General features: G+C 43.8%; 1 protein-coding gene across 4 annotated transcripts in view; it reads left to right on the forward strand.

Moving 5' to 3' along the window:
• MCMBP (minichromosome maintenance complex binding protein) overlaps positions 1–18,315 on the forward strand; it is a 41,455-nt gene extending 23,140 nt beyond the window's left edge. For all 4 annotated transcript variants that reach the window (XM_050958991.1, XM_050958990.1, XM_050958992.1 and 1 more), the window contains 7 exons: positions 2,263–2,386; positions 9,939–10,056; positions 10,630–10,795; positions 15,242–15,375; positions 16,197–16,361; positions 17,190–17,278; positions 17,897–18,315. In XM_050958991.1, coding sequence (XP_050814948.1) covers positions 2,263–2,386; positions 9,939–10,056; positions 10,630–10,795; positions 15,242–15,375; positions 16,197–16,361; positions 17,190–17,278; positions 17,897–18,023 — 923 coding nt within the window. In that variant the 3' untranslated portion in view covers positions 18,024–18,315. The remainder of the gene's footprint in view (positions 1–2,262; positions 2,387–9,938; positions 10,057–10,629; positions 10,796–15,241; positions 15,376–16,196; positions 16,362–17,189; positions 17,279–17,896) is intronic.

Here is an 18,315-nt window from a genome sequence, read left to right on the forward strand (position 1 = left end):
CTCGTGCTCGGTGCCAAGGGCGACGGTGTCAGGGCCGCTTCCATTAGGAGCTGCTTTAACCTAATGTCCCGCTCCTTTTTGGTTCTTGGCTTAAAAGCCTTGCAAATTGGGCACTTAGCCAGTAAGTGCGATTCCTGTAGGCACTTCAAACAGGAGTTGTGGGGATCTCCTGTCGGCATTGGACTATGACAGACCGAGCACTGCTTGAAGCCCAGTGAGCCAGGCATGAGCTCCGGCACTGGGTGCGGGGAAGGGGCTACCCCCCGAACCCCGCAACACTTACTAACTAACAACTATAACTATGAACTATAACTAACTCTAATGAACTATATATATATATACAATAACAGTTAACTACACTTTGAATATAACTAGAAGAGCGAATAGCTAGGGAAGGTGGAGGTCAGCTAAGCCGCACTCCACTGTTCCAACGACCGACACGGGTGGTAAGAAGGAACTGAAGGGTGGCCGGGTTGGCTGGGGTATATATCCGGCGCCATAGCGGACCCACTCCAGGGGGCACCCTGCTGACCCGCCGAGTGTTGCTAGGGTAAAAGTTTCTCCGATGAACGTGCACACGGCGCGCACACACCTAACTGGAATGCATATGAGCAGTCACTTGAAGAATAGCTTGTTCCATATTGGTAAGCATAGTAAACCGAGGAGTGCAAATGCTGCCAGAGGAGATTAGACAGCATTCAAGCCAAACTCTGTTTGTATCAGTGTGAGATAAACTTTGATAAAATAAAAATAACTTTCTCTGAATGTGAGAATTTATATGCTCCTGTAATTCCCAAGGAGCAAGGAGATAATATACCACTTCCTCTCAACTCACTTTTTTCCTTTAAATACTTCAAATGGAAAATAACAGTCAAACATTTTGGTTGTGATGCAGGAATACACTATAATAATTCAGAACGAGTCTATTGTAATTGGGCATATGTAACAGAGGCTGACAATGTCAGGTGGAACTTCTATATACATTACCTCTCGGTTTGTATAATATACCTTAGGATCTTCTAAATAAAATGTTCAAAATAAAATCAAGTAATGGCATTCAGATATTAAAGTGTGTGTGAGGGGACAGATAGGCATGCCATAGAAATCTGTATAATAAGTGAGGCAACAGTTTAGCTCTTCATTTCCCTGATGTGACTGTTTCTATTGCAGGCAAGGATAACCGAGATCATTAATGTCTCATTTATTGTTATTCAAATGACAAAAGACTTGAGCCAAGACTTTCAAAAAACAGGAGTCTAAAAATCAATGCTTTGTCAAAAGCTGTTTACTTGGCTCTACGGATAGTCGGCCAACTTGTTTAGGAACCTTATTTCAGATTTCAGCTTTTGAAAATTTTGGGCCAAACTTGTAAATTGTGCATATAGCTGGTATCTGTTACTATACTATTGCCTTCCTACTTCCCCCTCCCCTTATTCAGGTTAAATTTAGATTGTTAGCTGTTTGGGGCAGGAGCTGTCTTAGCATTGTATAACACCTAGTACTCTGAGCTCTGCTCTGATGGAGGCCTCAGGGCACCACTCTAAGACAAAACAATTAAGTTGCATGAAGTTATGATCACCAGAGTTCAGGAATGGTGTGGCAAAAAGCAAGATACAGAAAAGCACAGCAATAGAGCATAAAACAACATAGTGAAAAAGACTGAACTGAATTTGCGTAGTCTAGGAAAGAAGACCCATTTGAGTAAAATCGCTCTAATTAGATACACTAAGGCCTGGTCTACACTAGGGGGGATCGATCTAAGATATGCAACTTAAGCTACGAGAATAGCGTAGCTGAAGTTGATGTATCTTAGGTCGACTTAGAATCACTTACTTTGTGTCCTCGCAGTACGGGATCGATGGCCGCCGCTCCCCCGTCGACTTTCACCTCTTGCTGAGCTGGAATTCAGCAGTCAATGGGAGACCGATCAGGGATTGATTTATCGCGTCTACACTACACACGATAAATCGATCCCCAATAGATCGATCGCTACCCACCAAATCGGCAGATGGTGTAGATGTACCCTAAGTTTAAATAGAGGGCATTATTCCATCTCAAATCTGCAGAGCAAGGAATAGTGTCCTGAATCTAAAACAGGTAGGAAAAGTCTAGCTAAATGAAAAAACTTTACTCACAGAGTAGTGCTGTTCTTTTCCACTCACCATTCCCAATGTGTGATATTGCAACATAAGGTAAGCCTCGTTTGAAGAGGAGGGGGAACAGATGCAGGGTATTTCTGACACTAGTCTTCTGCTTTGTCAGTTGTGTCTAGTTTTATGATGGAACTTTCGCCACTTAGAGCAGAACTGCTTGGATTCCTCACTCATGCACTCTTAGGAGACAGCTTGGCTGCTGAGTACCTTATATTGCATCTCATCTCCACAGTGTAAGTACGTAGATGTCTGCTGAGAACACTTAATGTATTTGTTTTTAAAAATATTATCTGCTTATTTTTACCAGTCTATCAGAGTCTATGAATAACTTTTTTATGGTATAAGTATTTATATTCCAGTAGTGCCCAGGGAGGCTCCAACTGAGGGGCCCCATTGTATTAGGCACAAATGCAGAGATTATTGTCCACTGTCCAAATAGATTTTAAAGAAGGCTAATTATAAAGCTTAGTATTTTCCTAGCATTTGAGTTGACAAAGTCCCTCCCACTTCTGTTCCTTTTCCACCTTTTTTTTAATTCTGTCTTTAGATTAGACTAAAATCTTCAAGCGATATATATGAAAACAATGCAGATGTCATGTTTCCTATCTAATCTCTTCTCTGTGTGTGAGCAGGACACGCTATTACTACATTTCCATTAATAATTTAGAGCGGTGGTTCTCAGCCTGTTTACCACTGTGGGCCACATCCATACAATATATATACTACGTGTACATCTATTTAAAAATAAATAAATAAATAAGGTTTAGGATTTGTTATATGATGGCAATACCATTCAAATCGATATAGTACCTTTCATTTCAACACTGGCAAATGTCTACCAAGAGCATTTTAAATTAGCAAAATGAGTCAAAACATTAACTGTTAAAATTAATTAATTTATTGTAAGGTAGGCATGGCTTATTGTCACTCATTTCCATGCTACTGCAGAGCCTGTCTGCAAAGATAGGTAGCCCTGTCTGGTGTGGGGTGCCTCCTTAGCCAGGGACTGTCTCCCATTCACACAGTCCCTTCTCATACTGCCCCCCCCCCCAAAACAAGGGAATGCTGCCCATCACCTAACCCCCCTGGGACTGTCCCCCCAGCATCCAGACTGCACCTCCCCCCCCCCCCCCACAACACTGGACTGGCCCTATCCAGGGAAGAAGGACCCACACAGGGACTGCTCCCCATGCTCCTAGTCCCCCTATCTAGATTCTATCTCCCATACACTGGCAGCATCCCCCTCCTAGAGTTGCCAGGTGTCCGGTTTTCGACCAGAAAGTCCGGTTGAAAAGGAAACCTGACAGTGTCTGGTCAGCTCTGCGGTCTGGACACTAAAAATCCAGCTTCCAGCCTCCACCACTGGGGGCAGGAAGAGCAGCAGCTGCTGTTACAGCCTACAGCAGTGATTCTCAATCTATTTACCACTGTGGGCTGCATTTGCAGCTCTCTGTGTTAAGTGGGTAGCATCCATGCAATATACAACATGTATGGCCCTGAGGATGTCATATGGGCAGCAGCTGTGTGCAGACTAGGCCACAAGCAGCCCATGGGCTGCAGGTTGAGAACCACTGGCCTAGAGGAACTGCTCTCTGCTCAGCTGCTGACTCCTTATGGAGAGAACTGGCTGGCTCTGGGACCTGGCTCCAGACTCTCCAGTGAAGAAGTAGGTAGTGGTGGGGAGAGTGGGAATCCTGTCTGTCCTCTCTACCCCACTGTGCTCCAATTTCCCCCAGCCCCTTGTTCCGGGGACCAGTCACCCCCCTCAACCCTGTCATGCTCCAATTGCCCCTGTCCCCTTACTCTATGGACCAACCCTTCCCACCCCCCACATCCCTCCTGTGTCGAGATATGGGCAGGCAGGCTCGGCAACAGCTCCTCCCAGCCTGGTTCTGCAGGTGGCAAATGAGTCCTGAGGCGGGGAGTGAGTGATGGGTTGGGGGGAGAAGAGCAGGCAGTGCCTGAGGAAGAGGTGGAGCTGGTGGCAGGGCCTCTGGGAAGGGGCAGTGCAGAGGTGTCCTGTTTTCTGCAATTAGAAAGTTGGCAAACCTCCCTGTGCCTCAGGCCTCTGCACCTCCCTTCCTGCAGCCCTAGCCCCCTGCACCCTCCTCCCCATGCCCACTGGTCTCCTACTTCGGCTGCACTAGCTCAGCCATTCAGCGTGCCCTGCCTACCTGCCTCTGTGGCCTGTGCCAGTGATCCTGCTGCAGCCGGTGTCACTGGACCCACAATTCTGCAGGGTGGGGAAGCACTGAGCACTCTAGTCTCCTGCTGATGCTGCAGGGCCCAATCCTGCTTGCGGGGGGGCTGATGTCACTCTGCCTAATCCTGCACCACCCCATTTTTGCGCAAACACACCCCTCCGCTGACTCTGTGCCCAGCACAGGTACGCCTCCTACCTTGCCCTAGTTACAGTGCTAAGGATGTCAGAGGTCTGTGCTGATTGGGCCGCAAGTGGCCCATGGGTTGAGAACCATTACTTTAGAGAATGACTGACATTATTTTTCTTTGATTTATTCTTGTTCATTAAAAAGTTATCTACATTTTCAAAAACCGCTAGTGATCTTAATTGCCCAACTTAAGATGCCTTAAAAAAATAACCTGAACACCAACTCTCTAAAAGTCAGACTTTTGTAAGGTATGTCCAGTTGAACACCCAAAATCATGAGTCACCCTGGAAAATGTAAACTTATGTACATACACCTGAGAGAAAAAGCAGTTTGTGTGTAGCTGTCAGGTATGTTGCACTGAACAGCCGACAGTGTTGCTGGTGTGATACCTGGCCAATTTTCAAATAGCTTATTTGAAGATCAGGAATTTCACCCTAGTACCCAGCATCTGGGAAACCTGAATATATGGTAGGCCTAGTAAACTTCATAATGGCACAAAGAATGCTTGTGTAGATAGGACATTTTATGGTCTAAGTGGAAATCTGTTTTCATCGTTATTCTAGTGACTCTAACATTCATAGAACATCAGGGTTGGAAGAGAACTCAGGAGGTCATCTAGTCCACCCCCCTGCTCAAAGCAGGCCCAATCCCCAACTAAATCATCCCAGCCAGGGCTTTGTCAAGCCTGACCTTAAAAACTGCTAAGGAAGGAGATTCTACCACCTCCCTAGGTAACCCATTCCAGTACTTCACCACCCTCCTAGTGAAAAAGTTTTTCCTAATATCCAACCTAAACCTCCCCCACTGCAACTTGAGACCCTTACTCCTTGTTCTGTCATCTGCTACCACTGAGAACAGTCTAGATCCATCCTCTTTGGAACCCCGTTTCAGGTAGTTGAAAGCAGCTATCAAATCCCCCCTCATTCTTCTCTTCTGCAAACTAAACAATCCCAGTTCCCTCAGCCTCTCCTTATAAGTCGTGCTCCAGCCCCTTAATCATTTTTTTTGCCCTCCGCTGGACTCTTTCCAATTTTTTCTCATCTTTCTTGTAGTGTGGGGCCCAAAACTGGACACAGTACTCCAGATGAGGCCTCACCAGTGCCGAATAGAGGGGAATGATCACGTCCCTCAATCTGCTGACAATGCTCCTACTTATACAGCCCAAAATGCCCTTAGCCTTCTTGGCAACAAGGGCACAGTGTTGACTCATATCCAGCTTCTTGTCCGCTGTAACTCCTAGGTCCTTTTCTGCAGGACTGTTGCCTAGCCACTCGGTCCGTAGTCTGTTGCAGTGCATGTGATTCTTCCGTCCTAAGTGCCAGACTCTGCACTTTTCCTTGTTGAACCTCATCAGATTTCTTTTGGACCAATCCTTTAATTTGTCTAGGTCCCTCTGTAACCTCTCTCTATCTGCCAGCATATCTACCACTCCTCCCAGTTTAGTGTCATCTGCAAACTTGCTGAGGGTGCAGTCCATGCCATCGTCCAGATCGTGAATGAAGATACTGAACAAAACCAGCTCTAGGACCGGCCCTTGGGGCACTCTGCTTAATACCGGCTGCCAACTAGACACTGAGCCATTGATCACTACCCATTGAACCCAATGATCTAGCCAGCTTTCTATCCACCTTTATAGTCCATTCATCCAGCCCATACTACTTTAACTTGCTGGCAAGAATACTGTGGGAGACCCTATCAAAAGCTTTGCTGAAGTCAAGGAATAACATGTCCAGTGCTTTCCCCTCATGCACAGAGCCAGTTATCTCATCATAGAAAGCAATTGGGTTAGTCAGGCATGATTTGCCTTTGGTGAATCCATGCTGACGGTTCCTGATCATTTTCTTCTCCCTGAAGTGTTTCAAAATTGATTCCTTGAGGACCTTCTCCGTGATTTTTCGAGGGACTGAGGTGAGGCTGACTAGCCTGTAGTTCCCCGGATCCTCCTCCTTCCCTCTTTTAAAGATGGGCACTACATTAGCCTTTTTCCAGTCATCTGGGACTGTCCCCGATTGCCATGAGTTTTCAAAGATAATGGCCAATGGCTCAGCAATCGCATCCGCCAGCTCCTTTAGCACCCTCGGATGCAGTGCATCCGGCCCCATGGACTTGTGCTCATCCTGCTTTTCTAAATAGTCCTGAACCACTTCTTTCTCCACAGAGGGCTGGTCACCTTTGCCCGCCCCCAACCTCCCACTATGCTGCCCAGTGCAGTAGTCTGGGGGCCGACCTTGTTCATGAAGACAGAGGCAAAAAAAGCATTGAGTATATTAGCTTTTTCCACATCGTCTGTTACTAGATTGCCTCCTCCAGTGAGTAAAGGGCCCACACTTTCCTTGACCACCTTCTTGTTGCTAACATACCTGTAGAAACCCTTCTTATTACTCTTAACATCCCTTGCTAACTGCAACTCCAAGTGTGATTTAGCTTTCCTGATTTCACTTCTGCATGCTTGAGCAAAATTTTTATACTCCTCCCTGGTCATTTGTCCAATCTTCCACTTCTTGTAAGCTTCTTTTTTGTGTATAAGATCAGCAAGGATTTCACTGGTAAGCCAAGCTGGTCGCCTGTCATATTTACTATTATTTCTACACATCAGGGGTGATCTGTTCATTCAACCTCAATAAGGATTCTTTAAAATACAGCCAGTTTTCCTGGACTCCTTCCCCCTCACGTTATTCTCCCAGAGGATCCTGCCCATCAGCTCCCTGAGGGAGTCAAACTCTGCTTTTCTGCAGTCCAGGGTCCGTATTCTGCTGCTCTTTCTTGCTTGTGTCCGGATCCTGAACTCGACCATCTCATGGTCACTGCCTCCCAGGTTCCCGTCCACTTTTGCTTCCCCTACTAATTCTTCTCTGTTTGTGAGCAGCAGGTCAAGAAGAGCTCTGCCCCTAGTTGGTTCCTCCAGCACTTTCACTACGAAATTGTCTCCTACACTTTCCAAAAACTTTCTGGATTGTCTGTGCACTGCTGTATTGCTCTCCCAGTAGATATCTCAGTGATTGAATTCCCCCATGACAACCAGGGCCCGTGATCTAGTAACTGCTGTTAGTTGCCTGAAGAATGCCTCATCCACCTCATCACCCTGGTCTGATGATCTATAGCAGACTTCCACCCTGACATCACCCTTGTTCCTCAGACTTCTAAACTTAATCCAGAGACTCAGGTTTTTCTGCAGTTTCATACTGGAGCTCTGAGCAGTCATACTGCTCTCTTACATACAATGGAACTCCCTGACCTTTTCTGTCCTGCCTGTCCTTCCTGAACAGTTTATATCCATCCATGACAGTACTCCAGTCATGTGAGTTATCTCACCAAGTCTCTGTTACTACAACGACAGCATAATTCCTTGACTGTGCCAGGACTTCAGTTCTCTCTGCTTGTTTCCCAGGCTTCTTGCATTTGTGTGTAGGCACTTAAGATAACTCACTGATTGTCCTGCTTTCTCAGTATGAGGCAGGAGTCCTCTCTTGTGTTCTCCTGCTCATGCTTCATCCTGGTATTACCTCCAGGCTTTGGTCTCCTTCCCCCAGTGAACCTAGTTCAAAGGCCTCCTCACTAGCTTGCGAAGGTGCTCTTCCCTCTCTTTGTTAGGTGGCACCCATTTCTGTCTAGCACTCTTTCTTGGAACACGTTCCCATGGTCAAAGAATCCAAAGCCTTCTCTCCGTCACCACCTGCATAGCCATTCGTTGACTTCCAGGATTCGATGGTCTCCAACTGGGCGTTTTCCTTCCACAGGAGGATGGACAAGAACACCACTTGCACCTCAAACTCTTTTATCCTTCTTCCCAGAGTCACGTAGTCTGCAGTGATCTGCTCAAGGTCATTCTTGACAGTATAATTGGTGCCCACGTGCAGAAGCAGGAAGGGGTAGTGATCCGAGGACTTGATGAGTCTCGGCAGTCTCTCCATCACATCGTGAATCCTGGCTCCTGGCAAGCAGCACACTTCTCCGTTTTTCCTGATCAGGCAGCAGATAGATGACTCAGTCGCCCTTAGGAGGGAGTCCCCGATCACCACCACCCGCCTTCTTCTCTTGGGAATGGCGGTCATGGAACCACCATCCCTAGGACAGTGCATCTCATGCCTTCCAATCAGTGGAGTTTCCTTCTGCTCCCTTCCCTCAGATATATCAACTAGTCCATTCTCCGCATTAGTACCTGTAGAAAGAATATGAAAACGGTTGCTCACCTAATATCTGCACTGCTGGTACATTGGCGCTCCTCTTTCTTCTGGAGGTTACATGCTGCCAATTTTCTTCATTGTCCTTCTGTCGCCGCTGTGCAGCCTGCTCTGATTCCTCAGAATGTTGTGCCTGTAGAAGCATACCCTGACGTCCGTTCAGGAAATCATTTTCTCTTATGCAATGCAGGGTTGACACTTGTTTCTCCAGACCCTGAACCTTCTCTTCCAATATGGAGACCAGCTTGCTTTTTGTACAGACAGTCGCTTCTGTCCTGTGGAAGAAAGACGAACGTGGCACATCCTGTGCCGGTCAGAACAGCTGATTGCTCACCATCCATATTACCTTCCTTCTAAGAGCTTCCTCAGCTGTTGCAGTAATTACTCAGAGAAGCCTGCAAGATGAAAGCTTCAGTGGGTTCTCCCCAGGCGAACTCCGTTAGCCTCTCTGCTGTTCGCCGCTCAGCTGGTTCGCAACTGGCTGCCTTTCTGTAACAATCAGGCCCACTCAAGGCCCACCTGGAACAAAGCACTCCCAATTCACACTTTTCAAACAATCAGGCACATGGTCAAATTGTCTCCGCAACAGACGCTCAGATACTCACCAACACAGCCCCCTTAATGCACCCCTTTGACGTTTTGTGGTCAAGCAGGCATTCAGCCTCAGTTTTCCAGCCAGTCTTCTGATGGTCTGCCTAGCCTGCAGTGCCTTCTGAGGTGCAGAAACGATTACATCATCTGCTGTTTCTGCCTGTCATTTCCAACTGGGCAGGACTCCTTTTTAAGCTCGTTAAGCCCCTTTCTGCCTTGGTGGAAGAGTGTGTGCCCCATGACATTAGTCATAATTAGTCCAATTTCTCATGGTTCGGTCACTGATCTAGTGTTAAAGGTCATAGATAAGTTGATATGAGATTCATTTTTACATGTGCGAGCTACCATCTGTGTATAGTGCCGTAGCACCCCACATGTTCTAATCCTGTGTAGACACACAGGAAAACAGTCACTGTCCCCAAGAAAGAAAAAGATGTGAGAAAAGGAATGACATATAAGCAAAGTGATGAGGGTTATGGTTCACGCACAGCAATGAGGGTTATGGTTCACGCACAGCTTGGGGTTCTTCTTATGGGTGTATTTTGATTATAGAAAGTTTTTCGGACTTATCGGGGTGCAGTCCCTGTATCAAGTGTTCAACTGATCGATCTTTTTTCTTCTAGCTATGCGAGAAGAGATGTGCTTCCTCTGGGAAAATTCACAGTCAACTTGAGTGGCTGTCCAAGAAATAGTATCTTCACAGAGCACATATACCGCATTATCCAGCAGCTTGTTCCAGCAGTAAGAATGGCATTAATATGCTTTAATGGATTTATGATTGTGCAGTGATTTTGACTGTAATGTTAATTTTTGTTTTAAAAATACAGTTAAGTTCGGTTTGAGGCAGGTTCCTGATCACTAGTTAAAGGATAGCCCAACAACTAAAATGAGAGTGGAACTTTCATCCTAGAAAGAATCTAGATTTCTCCCTCCTTCCTTCCCCCAGTGACCACAAATTCCTGAAGGGTATTCTGCAGAGAAAACAGTAATTTGAACAGGGACCGTATTGACTGGTAACTTGCAGTACTGCATCACATTGTACTGATATTCCCATAGCTATATATAACTATTTTAAAAAACTTAACTCATCATAAAATTGTTTTGTCTTTGAAATCCTCTTTCCCTTTAAGAGCTTTGGAACTTGTGATTACATAAATCTACTGTGTATTCCATTTAATTGTCCTTATAATTTTGTACGTATTGTGGAATTCTAGACTTAATGATCCTATTAAAGCAGGATACTTTTACCTAACAAGGCAGGTGGAGGAGTGGGGATTTGCCTACTTAGCTAATAATTTTCCTTGTTCTTGGCAGTCCTATCGTCTGCAGATGACCATAGAAAACATGAATCGCTCACGATTTATCCCACACAAGGACTACACAGCTAACCGCCTAGTCAGTGGAGTATTGCAACTGGCTAGTAACACTTCCCTTGTGATAGACGAGACCCTGCTTGAGCAAGGACAGCTGGATACAACAGGTAGGCAATGCTTTGTGTTCCTGTCCTCCCTGTAAAACTTTGACCTAATACATTATAGTGGACTGAATTAGTACATTTCAAGACACAGTGACGTTAATTATGTGCCAATAGTTAAACCTTTTAATACATTTTAAGCTATGTGGGGAAAAACCACTTTGTCCATCCAACGAAGTGGGTATTCACCCATGAAAGCTCATGCGCCAGTACGTCAATTAGTCTGTAAGGTGCCACAGGACTCTTTGCTGCTTTTACAGATCCAGACTAACACGGCTATGCCTCTGATACTTGACACTTTGTCCATGGATATCACAACTGATTCACGTCTCAGACTAGTTTGCTGTCAGTCTGTGGCCTTGTTATGTGGAGTTGTGTGTCTGATCACTGTTCAACAAGGCAGTTGTATCTTATTTCTCTTATTACTGCTTTATTGTCAGGAAGCATCTGGATATTTTGTTTTAGTTAAAATATTAAATTTAAAATATGCTAGGTTTCAGGTAAATACTGGTAGCTCTAAATAGAACTCCTAGAAAGGGTGAGAAGAGGTAGGTAATTAGGAATCTTTTCACCTGTAGGTGAGCAGTTAAAATCTAGGAGAGGGTGCAAATGACCATTGTGAAATGAGCTGGTACTGCTCAGTCTGATTTCTTAGTTCATCGGTACTTGCATTGCAAAGAACACCTGGACAACTGACTTCTTTGGCACTACAATAGAAAAGGCCAGAAATTAAATGAAGCTGTAGCCTGAGCTACGGTCTTGCCCCATAAGAAGTGGTCTTTTCAGGTCTTGGGTTAGTCACAAGTAGGGCGGTGTGGGGAACCTTACGTTTCTGTCCTTTGTATAGCACCTTTCCTGTAGAAAACAGAACCACCCCTGGCTGCATAGCTGACACCTTTGAGCACTGAAGTCACTTAAGGTTTTTTTCTTTTTTTTTTCCCATTTGAAAAGTGAATGCTGTGTGGGAACAAGTAGTTTTCATTTGTGTATTATGGATTTCCAAAATTCATCTTGTAAACCGTGACTTGTTCTGTGTATCAGAGAAATGTAGGACTGGAAGGGACCTTAATAAGTCATTTAGTCCAGTCCCCTGCACTGAGGCAGGACTAAGTATTATCTAGACTATCCTGACAGGTATTTGTCTAACCTGTTCTTAAAATCCTCCAATGATGGAGATTCCACAACCTCCCTAGGCAATTTGTTCCAGTACTTAGTTACCCTGACAGGAAGTTTTCCTAATCTCTAATTTAAATCTCCCTTGATGCAATTTAAGACCATTACTTCTTGTCCTGTCCTCAATGAATAAGGAGAAAAACTTATAAAGAGGAGGCTGATAACAGCCTTTTATGTATTTGAAGACTGTGATCATGTCCCCCTTCAGTCTTCTCTTCTTCAGACTAAACAAACCCAATTTTTTCTTCACAGATCATATTTTCTAGACCTTTAATCCTTTTTGTTGCTCTCCTCTGGACTTTCTCCAGTTTGTCCACATCTTTCCTGAAGTGTGGTGCCCAGAGCTGGACACACTATTCCAGTTGAGGCTGAGTAGAGTAGAAGAATTATTTCGTGTGTCTTGCTTACAACACTCCTTTGTATAAAGCAATGAATCATAACCTAGACTGAGAGGGTAGACTTAAGGTGAGTTTTGAAGAAAAGTAATTTGATAGCTGGGAGTGAGGCAGAGGAATAAGGGTTCAGGTAGCTGGGACATACACTTGGGGTGCTTATTCACTTTTCTCCCCCCTCCATCTTCCAGCTTCAGGTAGGGGACATCAGGTTGGAACACAAGATCAGATAAGTAAAGAGAGCAAAAGCAATGTGTCTACAAACCCAAGGGGGCCAATTTTGAATTGAAGCACAGATGAATAGGAAGCCAGTGAAGGTGATTAAAATAGAAGAAGCATCTTAATCAGCCTTATATAACAAGGGTATCTTGTCCCTCCTGGAGCTTGTAACATCAAAAACAGTCCTGATGCATGATCTTAAGTTCCACTGTTAAGAGATGCTCTAGTCTATTATAGACCTCTTTTCATCTTCTTTACAAGCATTAACAGTGGAATAACCAGGAACCTTAAGTGTTAATTTGTATATTTTGAACAGTTGAGACCAACGGCCAGACACAGTGTAGACAATTTTAAAACTGTACAGAAGTAGCCAGTTTTAGATATCAAGTTGATACTGTGTTGCTGTAATTAACTAAGGAATGGAGAGGGGAAAGAAATTATACACAGCTTACCAGCCTTTTTAAAGAGTTGTTAATGTCTGTCTGCTGGACTGCAAGATACAAAGCATTTGGCACAGGTGGTGGTCAGGAGAAATCTGATTTTTATCAGCTAGGTTTCACTATTTCAACAAACTATTTTTAAACTAGAAGTTGAAATTCCTTTTTTTTTTTTTTTTACTTAGTCTTTTCTGGTGGTGTGGTTTTTTGGTTTTGTTTTGTTTTTTGGAAGGAACTTGCTGTAATTTTTAAAATAAATGGGTTTGTTTGATTTTATTGACTCTAGCAGAAGTCTGGGATAACTAAAGATTTTAGTCAGTTCCTCTCTCCCATTTAATCTTTCTGCTGTTCCTCATTTTAGTTGGCCGGCCTAATACACCTTTTACACAATGAGGCATTCTTCTCTGCTTGGATTCCAAAAGTGATTTGTTCCCTTATCTCCAAATGTAAAGTGTCAGTATATTGCCATTTTAAAAGTAATGCACAAACAGAGGGGAGTGCTGTAGAGAATCTGTCAAAAGCTGCTTTGTTTTTTAATTTAAATGTGTAGTGCTGGTTTGACAGCCCTGCACAGTAAAGTTGTACTTAGAATTGGAGCAACAGGGTCAGCTATAGTGGAAGCTATCCCACATCGACAAATGGGCCGAGTACAAAAGAGTATTCCACTTTAGAGTGAGAGAATAGTTCATGCTTGGTGAGTTTTGTGTTTTATGATGTGATATCAGTTCTCCAGGATCTGGTCCAAAATCACCAGTTATTTCATGTAAGCCCTTGGATCTGTGTTTTCACACTGAACTACTCATGATATCTGAAGATCTTTACTGTTTTGGTCACTACAGACCTTCAGGTGTAGAATCTAACCATCGATGGAGTAAAAAGGCTCTTAAAGCTCATCACCAATCCCCTAACCTTTATGGTCTTCCAGAACTTCCCAAGAGACAATAACACCATCATGCTAGGCTTCTCTAATTGACTACTTCATTTTAGAAAGTGGTTTGTAATAGATTAACATTGTTTCCCATTTCATTTGGCAAAACATGGATTATTCTGTGGTTCCTAATGCAGTTTAAAAGTAACATGACGACTTAGTTTGAGCAGCAGCAATATCAGACATGCCTACTTACTTATAGCTTACTGCAGTTATACAGCCAGTTTTGGAGAACAAATTGTGGTTTATGAATGTCATGAAAAGGTCTGTTTAAATTCACTCACCAGCTCAGCTGTTTAGGGCCAGTGCAAGTGCATTATGATGCACATGATCAGCATTTGGATCCCGAAGCTTGCCGAGTTTCCTTGATGCTATGAAATGTCACTCTAGCAAACACTGTAACCTCCTTCCATGCTAAGAGCTTCTTCTGTCTGACTAATAACGATATTCATGAATGTTAGAAAGGAACGTATTCCATCTAAACCTGCTGGAGCGGGTAGCCTCAGCCTATGGCCTTTTGAAGCTAGGAAAAATGGGTGTGTCTCAGCCAGTTCAATTATTTCTATACATTAAAAGTCCAGTATCTCATCTCTCCTTGGCTAGAAACTGGAGCTTTATGCCTCTGTCAGTGGTGCTAGATAAGCACTCCTGGTCTTGCATGATCCTGCGATATGACTTGAAAGATTTGTGTGTGTGTGGTTTATTTGGAGGGTGGGGGAACAAGTTGGTACAGAAAAGGTGTGGTTCTGAGGCTTGTGTATTTAAACTCCAAGGCCCTGATCCTGCACCCTTCAAGTCAATCCATTGGAGAGCTGAGCCAGCAGTGTCTATGGTCTCTAGACTTTATAGCCATAAAGATACCAAAAAGTCAGAACTTTTAAAGCACATTTCTAAAATATACAGAATGCACGCTGGTGCGGTTTGGAATAAAGCGTTAGCCATATTCATTTGGGATGGCCTGAATTACTCACTTGTAAGGTCCCCATTCCAATCTCAGGTTTAACTCTCTGATAACCACAGCCTTATTCCCTCTAACAAATTTTGCGTAAATTTCTACCTGTTTATAATCTTGACCTTTCCCATAAACTACACTAATATTAGGGCAGGTCATCTTTGTACCTGAAATCCTTCACAGGCGCTGATTTTGTTTAGCACCTCAGGTTATTTTAGTAACCAAGCTGTTTCCACTGTGACCAAGTAATAGTTTCTGCTAACTGCTAATTAAAACCTGAATGAAAAATCTATTTCAACTCTGGCAATTGTTTACATCCAGCTGTCAGCACCTGTCTTCTTGCTTCTCTAGGTGTGCGTAATGTGACAGCACTGGGTAACCTGATAACTTGGCAGAAGGTGGATTATGACTTCAGTTACCACCAGCTGGAATTCCCGTGCAATATTAACGTACTTACCACTTCAGAAGGCAGATCACTCCTACCGGTATGGCAAGGTCTTCTTCAATTGGGGGATCATTACAGTTTGACAGCTGCTTAATGAAAACCAAGCATGTCATTTCCAGGAATGAGTGATGTCCAGGAAATGATCTTGTTGCCTTAAGCTGCATAGACAAACTGCTGACATGGGTTAGTGTTCCAGCTAGTGCATCTAGAAAACCTGTATTTAGTGACACTGGCCTGCAAAAAAATTATTCAGTGAAAGGAAAAACTGACATTTCTCTCTCTGTGGCTGCATGCTGTAGAAATGATAGCAAGAGGATGAAAATGATTAGAGTATATGGGTATTTCTGGTAATGGAAAAAGATTGTAGACGCAGATTTATTATAAAGCAATCTCATTCCAGCGCAATAACTATCCTTTCCTGGTTATGGTGGAGAGAGCTCCCTCTCACATTCATACTGAAAAGAATATGACTTAAGCTTGTATTTATGTATGATGGATTATGTAGATATGTCTCCAGCTGTTTGAACAACTAATCATACTGTGTACTACTTGTCTTCACCCTCTATGTACCGAGCCTTTGCTCTCTTGGCTGTTGTGAAATTGATTCCTGTTCAAAGCAAAAATGCTCCCTTCCAAAGAAGATTAAAACAGCAGTAGTGGGATTTCAGACAGGGGGTTCTTCAGGAAAGAGGTTTTTCATTTCTTATTAAATTGTTATTAAACGGATTTTATCCCGTCTTCATCAATAACATGGGGTGACACTGATGTCCACCATTGTAGTGGAATCATAAGTGTGTCTGACTGGAATAGAACAGCTGTGAATGGGGAAAAGGATGATGTGCAACCCTTCTTGTTTCTCAGTCAGATTGCCAGGTCCACTTACAGCCACAGATAATTCCCCCAAACATGGAGGAGTACATGAACAGCCTTCTCACAGCAGTGCTGCCATCCATGCTGAACAAATTCCGCATCTACTTAAGCTTGCTGAGGCTGTTGGATTACAGCATATCTGATGAAGTGACCAAGGTATGGAAGGCTTCTCTTATACCAACACATTATATCAACTTGTCCCTCCACAAGGGAGAAGTAATTGTGTAGCTGTTGGAACAGCTGAAGTACTACTTTCCTGTCAGTAATTGTACTTAACTCCATGTGGTATTGGACTCCTTTGCAAAGGACAGGGGCTGCATTTTCTTTTGGGTGGACTTCTGTCCCTGTGAAGGGTTGCTGATGCTCAGAGCACTTCAGCAAAAGGCACAAAACTATGACTTACAAAATTGGTAATTGTAAAGCTTTACCCCCTTTAAAAGATCGGAGACTTGATGCTAAGGCAGGGGGGTTTTCAACCTTTTTCCTTTGAGGCCTCCCCAACGTGCTTTAAAAACTCCACAGCCCACTAGTGCCACAACAACTGTTCTTCTGAATATAAAAAACAGGGCCCGCATTAGGGGCTAGCAAGCAAGGCAATTGCCCAGGGCCCCACAAAGCTAAATTGCCCAGGCTTTGGCTTGAGCTCTGGGTGGTGAGGTTCAGGGGCCCCAAGAGTCTAACAGATTTGCTTGGCAGACCTCCTGAAATCTGCTCACAGCGCCCCAGAGGGCCCTAACCTCCTGGTTAAGAACTGCTGTTCTAAGGAACCTTCTGAAGTACAGAGAGCAACCATTTTACTGCCTTTCAGGCAGAAGTAGCTCTGTAGCTTCCCTAGCAAGCAAGGCTGAACCTAGCCTCCCTACCTGGAGTTATCCAAATCTTGCAAGAATTTTAGAATCTCAGGAAACTAGGATTCTTCTTCATGTTGTGTTCACTGCAAGAAGCTTAATCCCAACTACCCACCAATGTATTGTCTTAATTCAGGCAGTAGAGGAAGACTTTGTAGAAATGCGTAAGAATGACCCTGAGAGCATAACAGCGGATGACCTTCACAGAACTCTTCTTGTAGCAAGGTGAGTAGCCTTATAACTAGTGAATCAGCTTTTTCACTAGTAAGAGCTGCATGTAATCGCCTCCCAATGACACTTGTATAATTGTTTGCCTGCCTCTCTTCAAACAATTGCAATATGTGGGAGCATTGAAGAAAATAGCATAGGCAAGAAGAGCAGGGACAAGTTAAGTCCATTCCCATTGATGGAATGGTCACTTATACAGCCAGAACTGTTCTATGGCTACTGAACAGGGAGGCAGACTCTTCCTCCCTACTCCCATGTCAAGGACTTCTGCTTACTTCCCAGTTGGGGCTTTGCCACCCTTGAGTGCCCCAGCACCTCACTGGAAGGTTGAAATGAGAACGTGGGAGACTTTTTACTGCTAGTAAGAGAAATTATTAAATACCTCTTACTATTTTTAGCTTAATAAGAGGTTCTAAAGCACTGACTGCTGGGATAAAGTGTGTGTGTGTGGGGGGGGGGGAAGATGGGTGTTGGTTCATAACGATTGTTGACAGCTGCTTGACAGTTATGTAACTTCCTGTTGTAGTAGGGCTATTTCCTCTTAAGCTTTGGCATGAGAAAGAAGGTATCTGTATGAATTCTGCTATTTAACTTGTACTACTTTTGCCTTTCCAGGTTTCTCTCTCTCAGTGCTGGGCAGACAACACTGTCAAGAGAGCGGTGGCTAAGAGCAAAACAGCTGGAAGCATTACGTAAAGCCAGGCTCCAGCAACAGAATTGTGTCAGTGGAAATGAACTTTAATAATTCTTCCTCCTATTTTGCTTACTTGTGACTATGAAAATGAGGTCTGTCCTAATCCTAAGTGGAGCCAGCACTAAGAATAGGATACTGTTTATACCACAGTTTCTTGTAGATAATTTATACCAAAAAGTTATGGACACTTACCCTTGAAACCTGAACCCATTTAGTTTATATGGGGTTCAGAGCTAATGCAGAAACTTACTGATTTTATGAAACTTTTTGGAGCTTGTTTTGTAATTAAGAATTAATAACAATGAGCAAATTGTTTGATATTAAAACTTTAATACTGAAA

This window comes from Gopherus flavomarginatus, chromosome 6, assembly GCF_025201925.1.
Source record: "Gopherus flavomarginatus isolate rGopFla2 chromosome 6, rGopFla2.mat.asm, whole genome shotgun sequence".
In the NCBI taxonomy this organism is placed as follows: domain Eukaryota; kingdom Metazoa; phylum Chordata; order Testudines; family Testudinidae; genus Gopherus; species Gopherus flavomarginatus.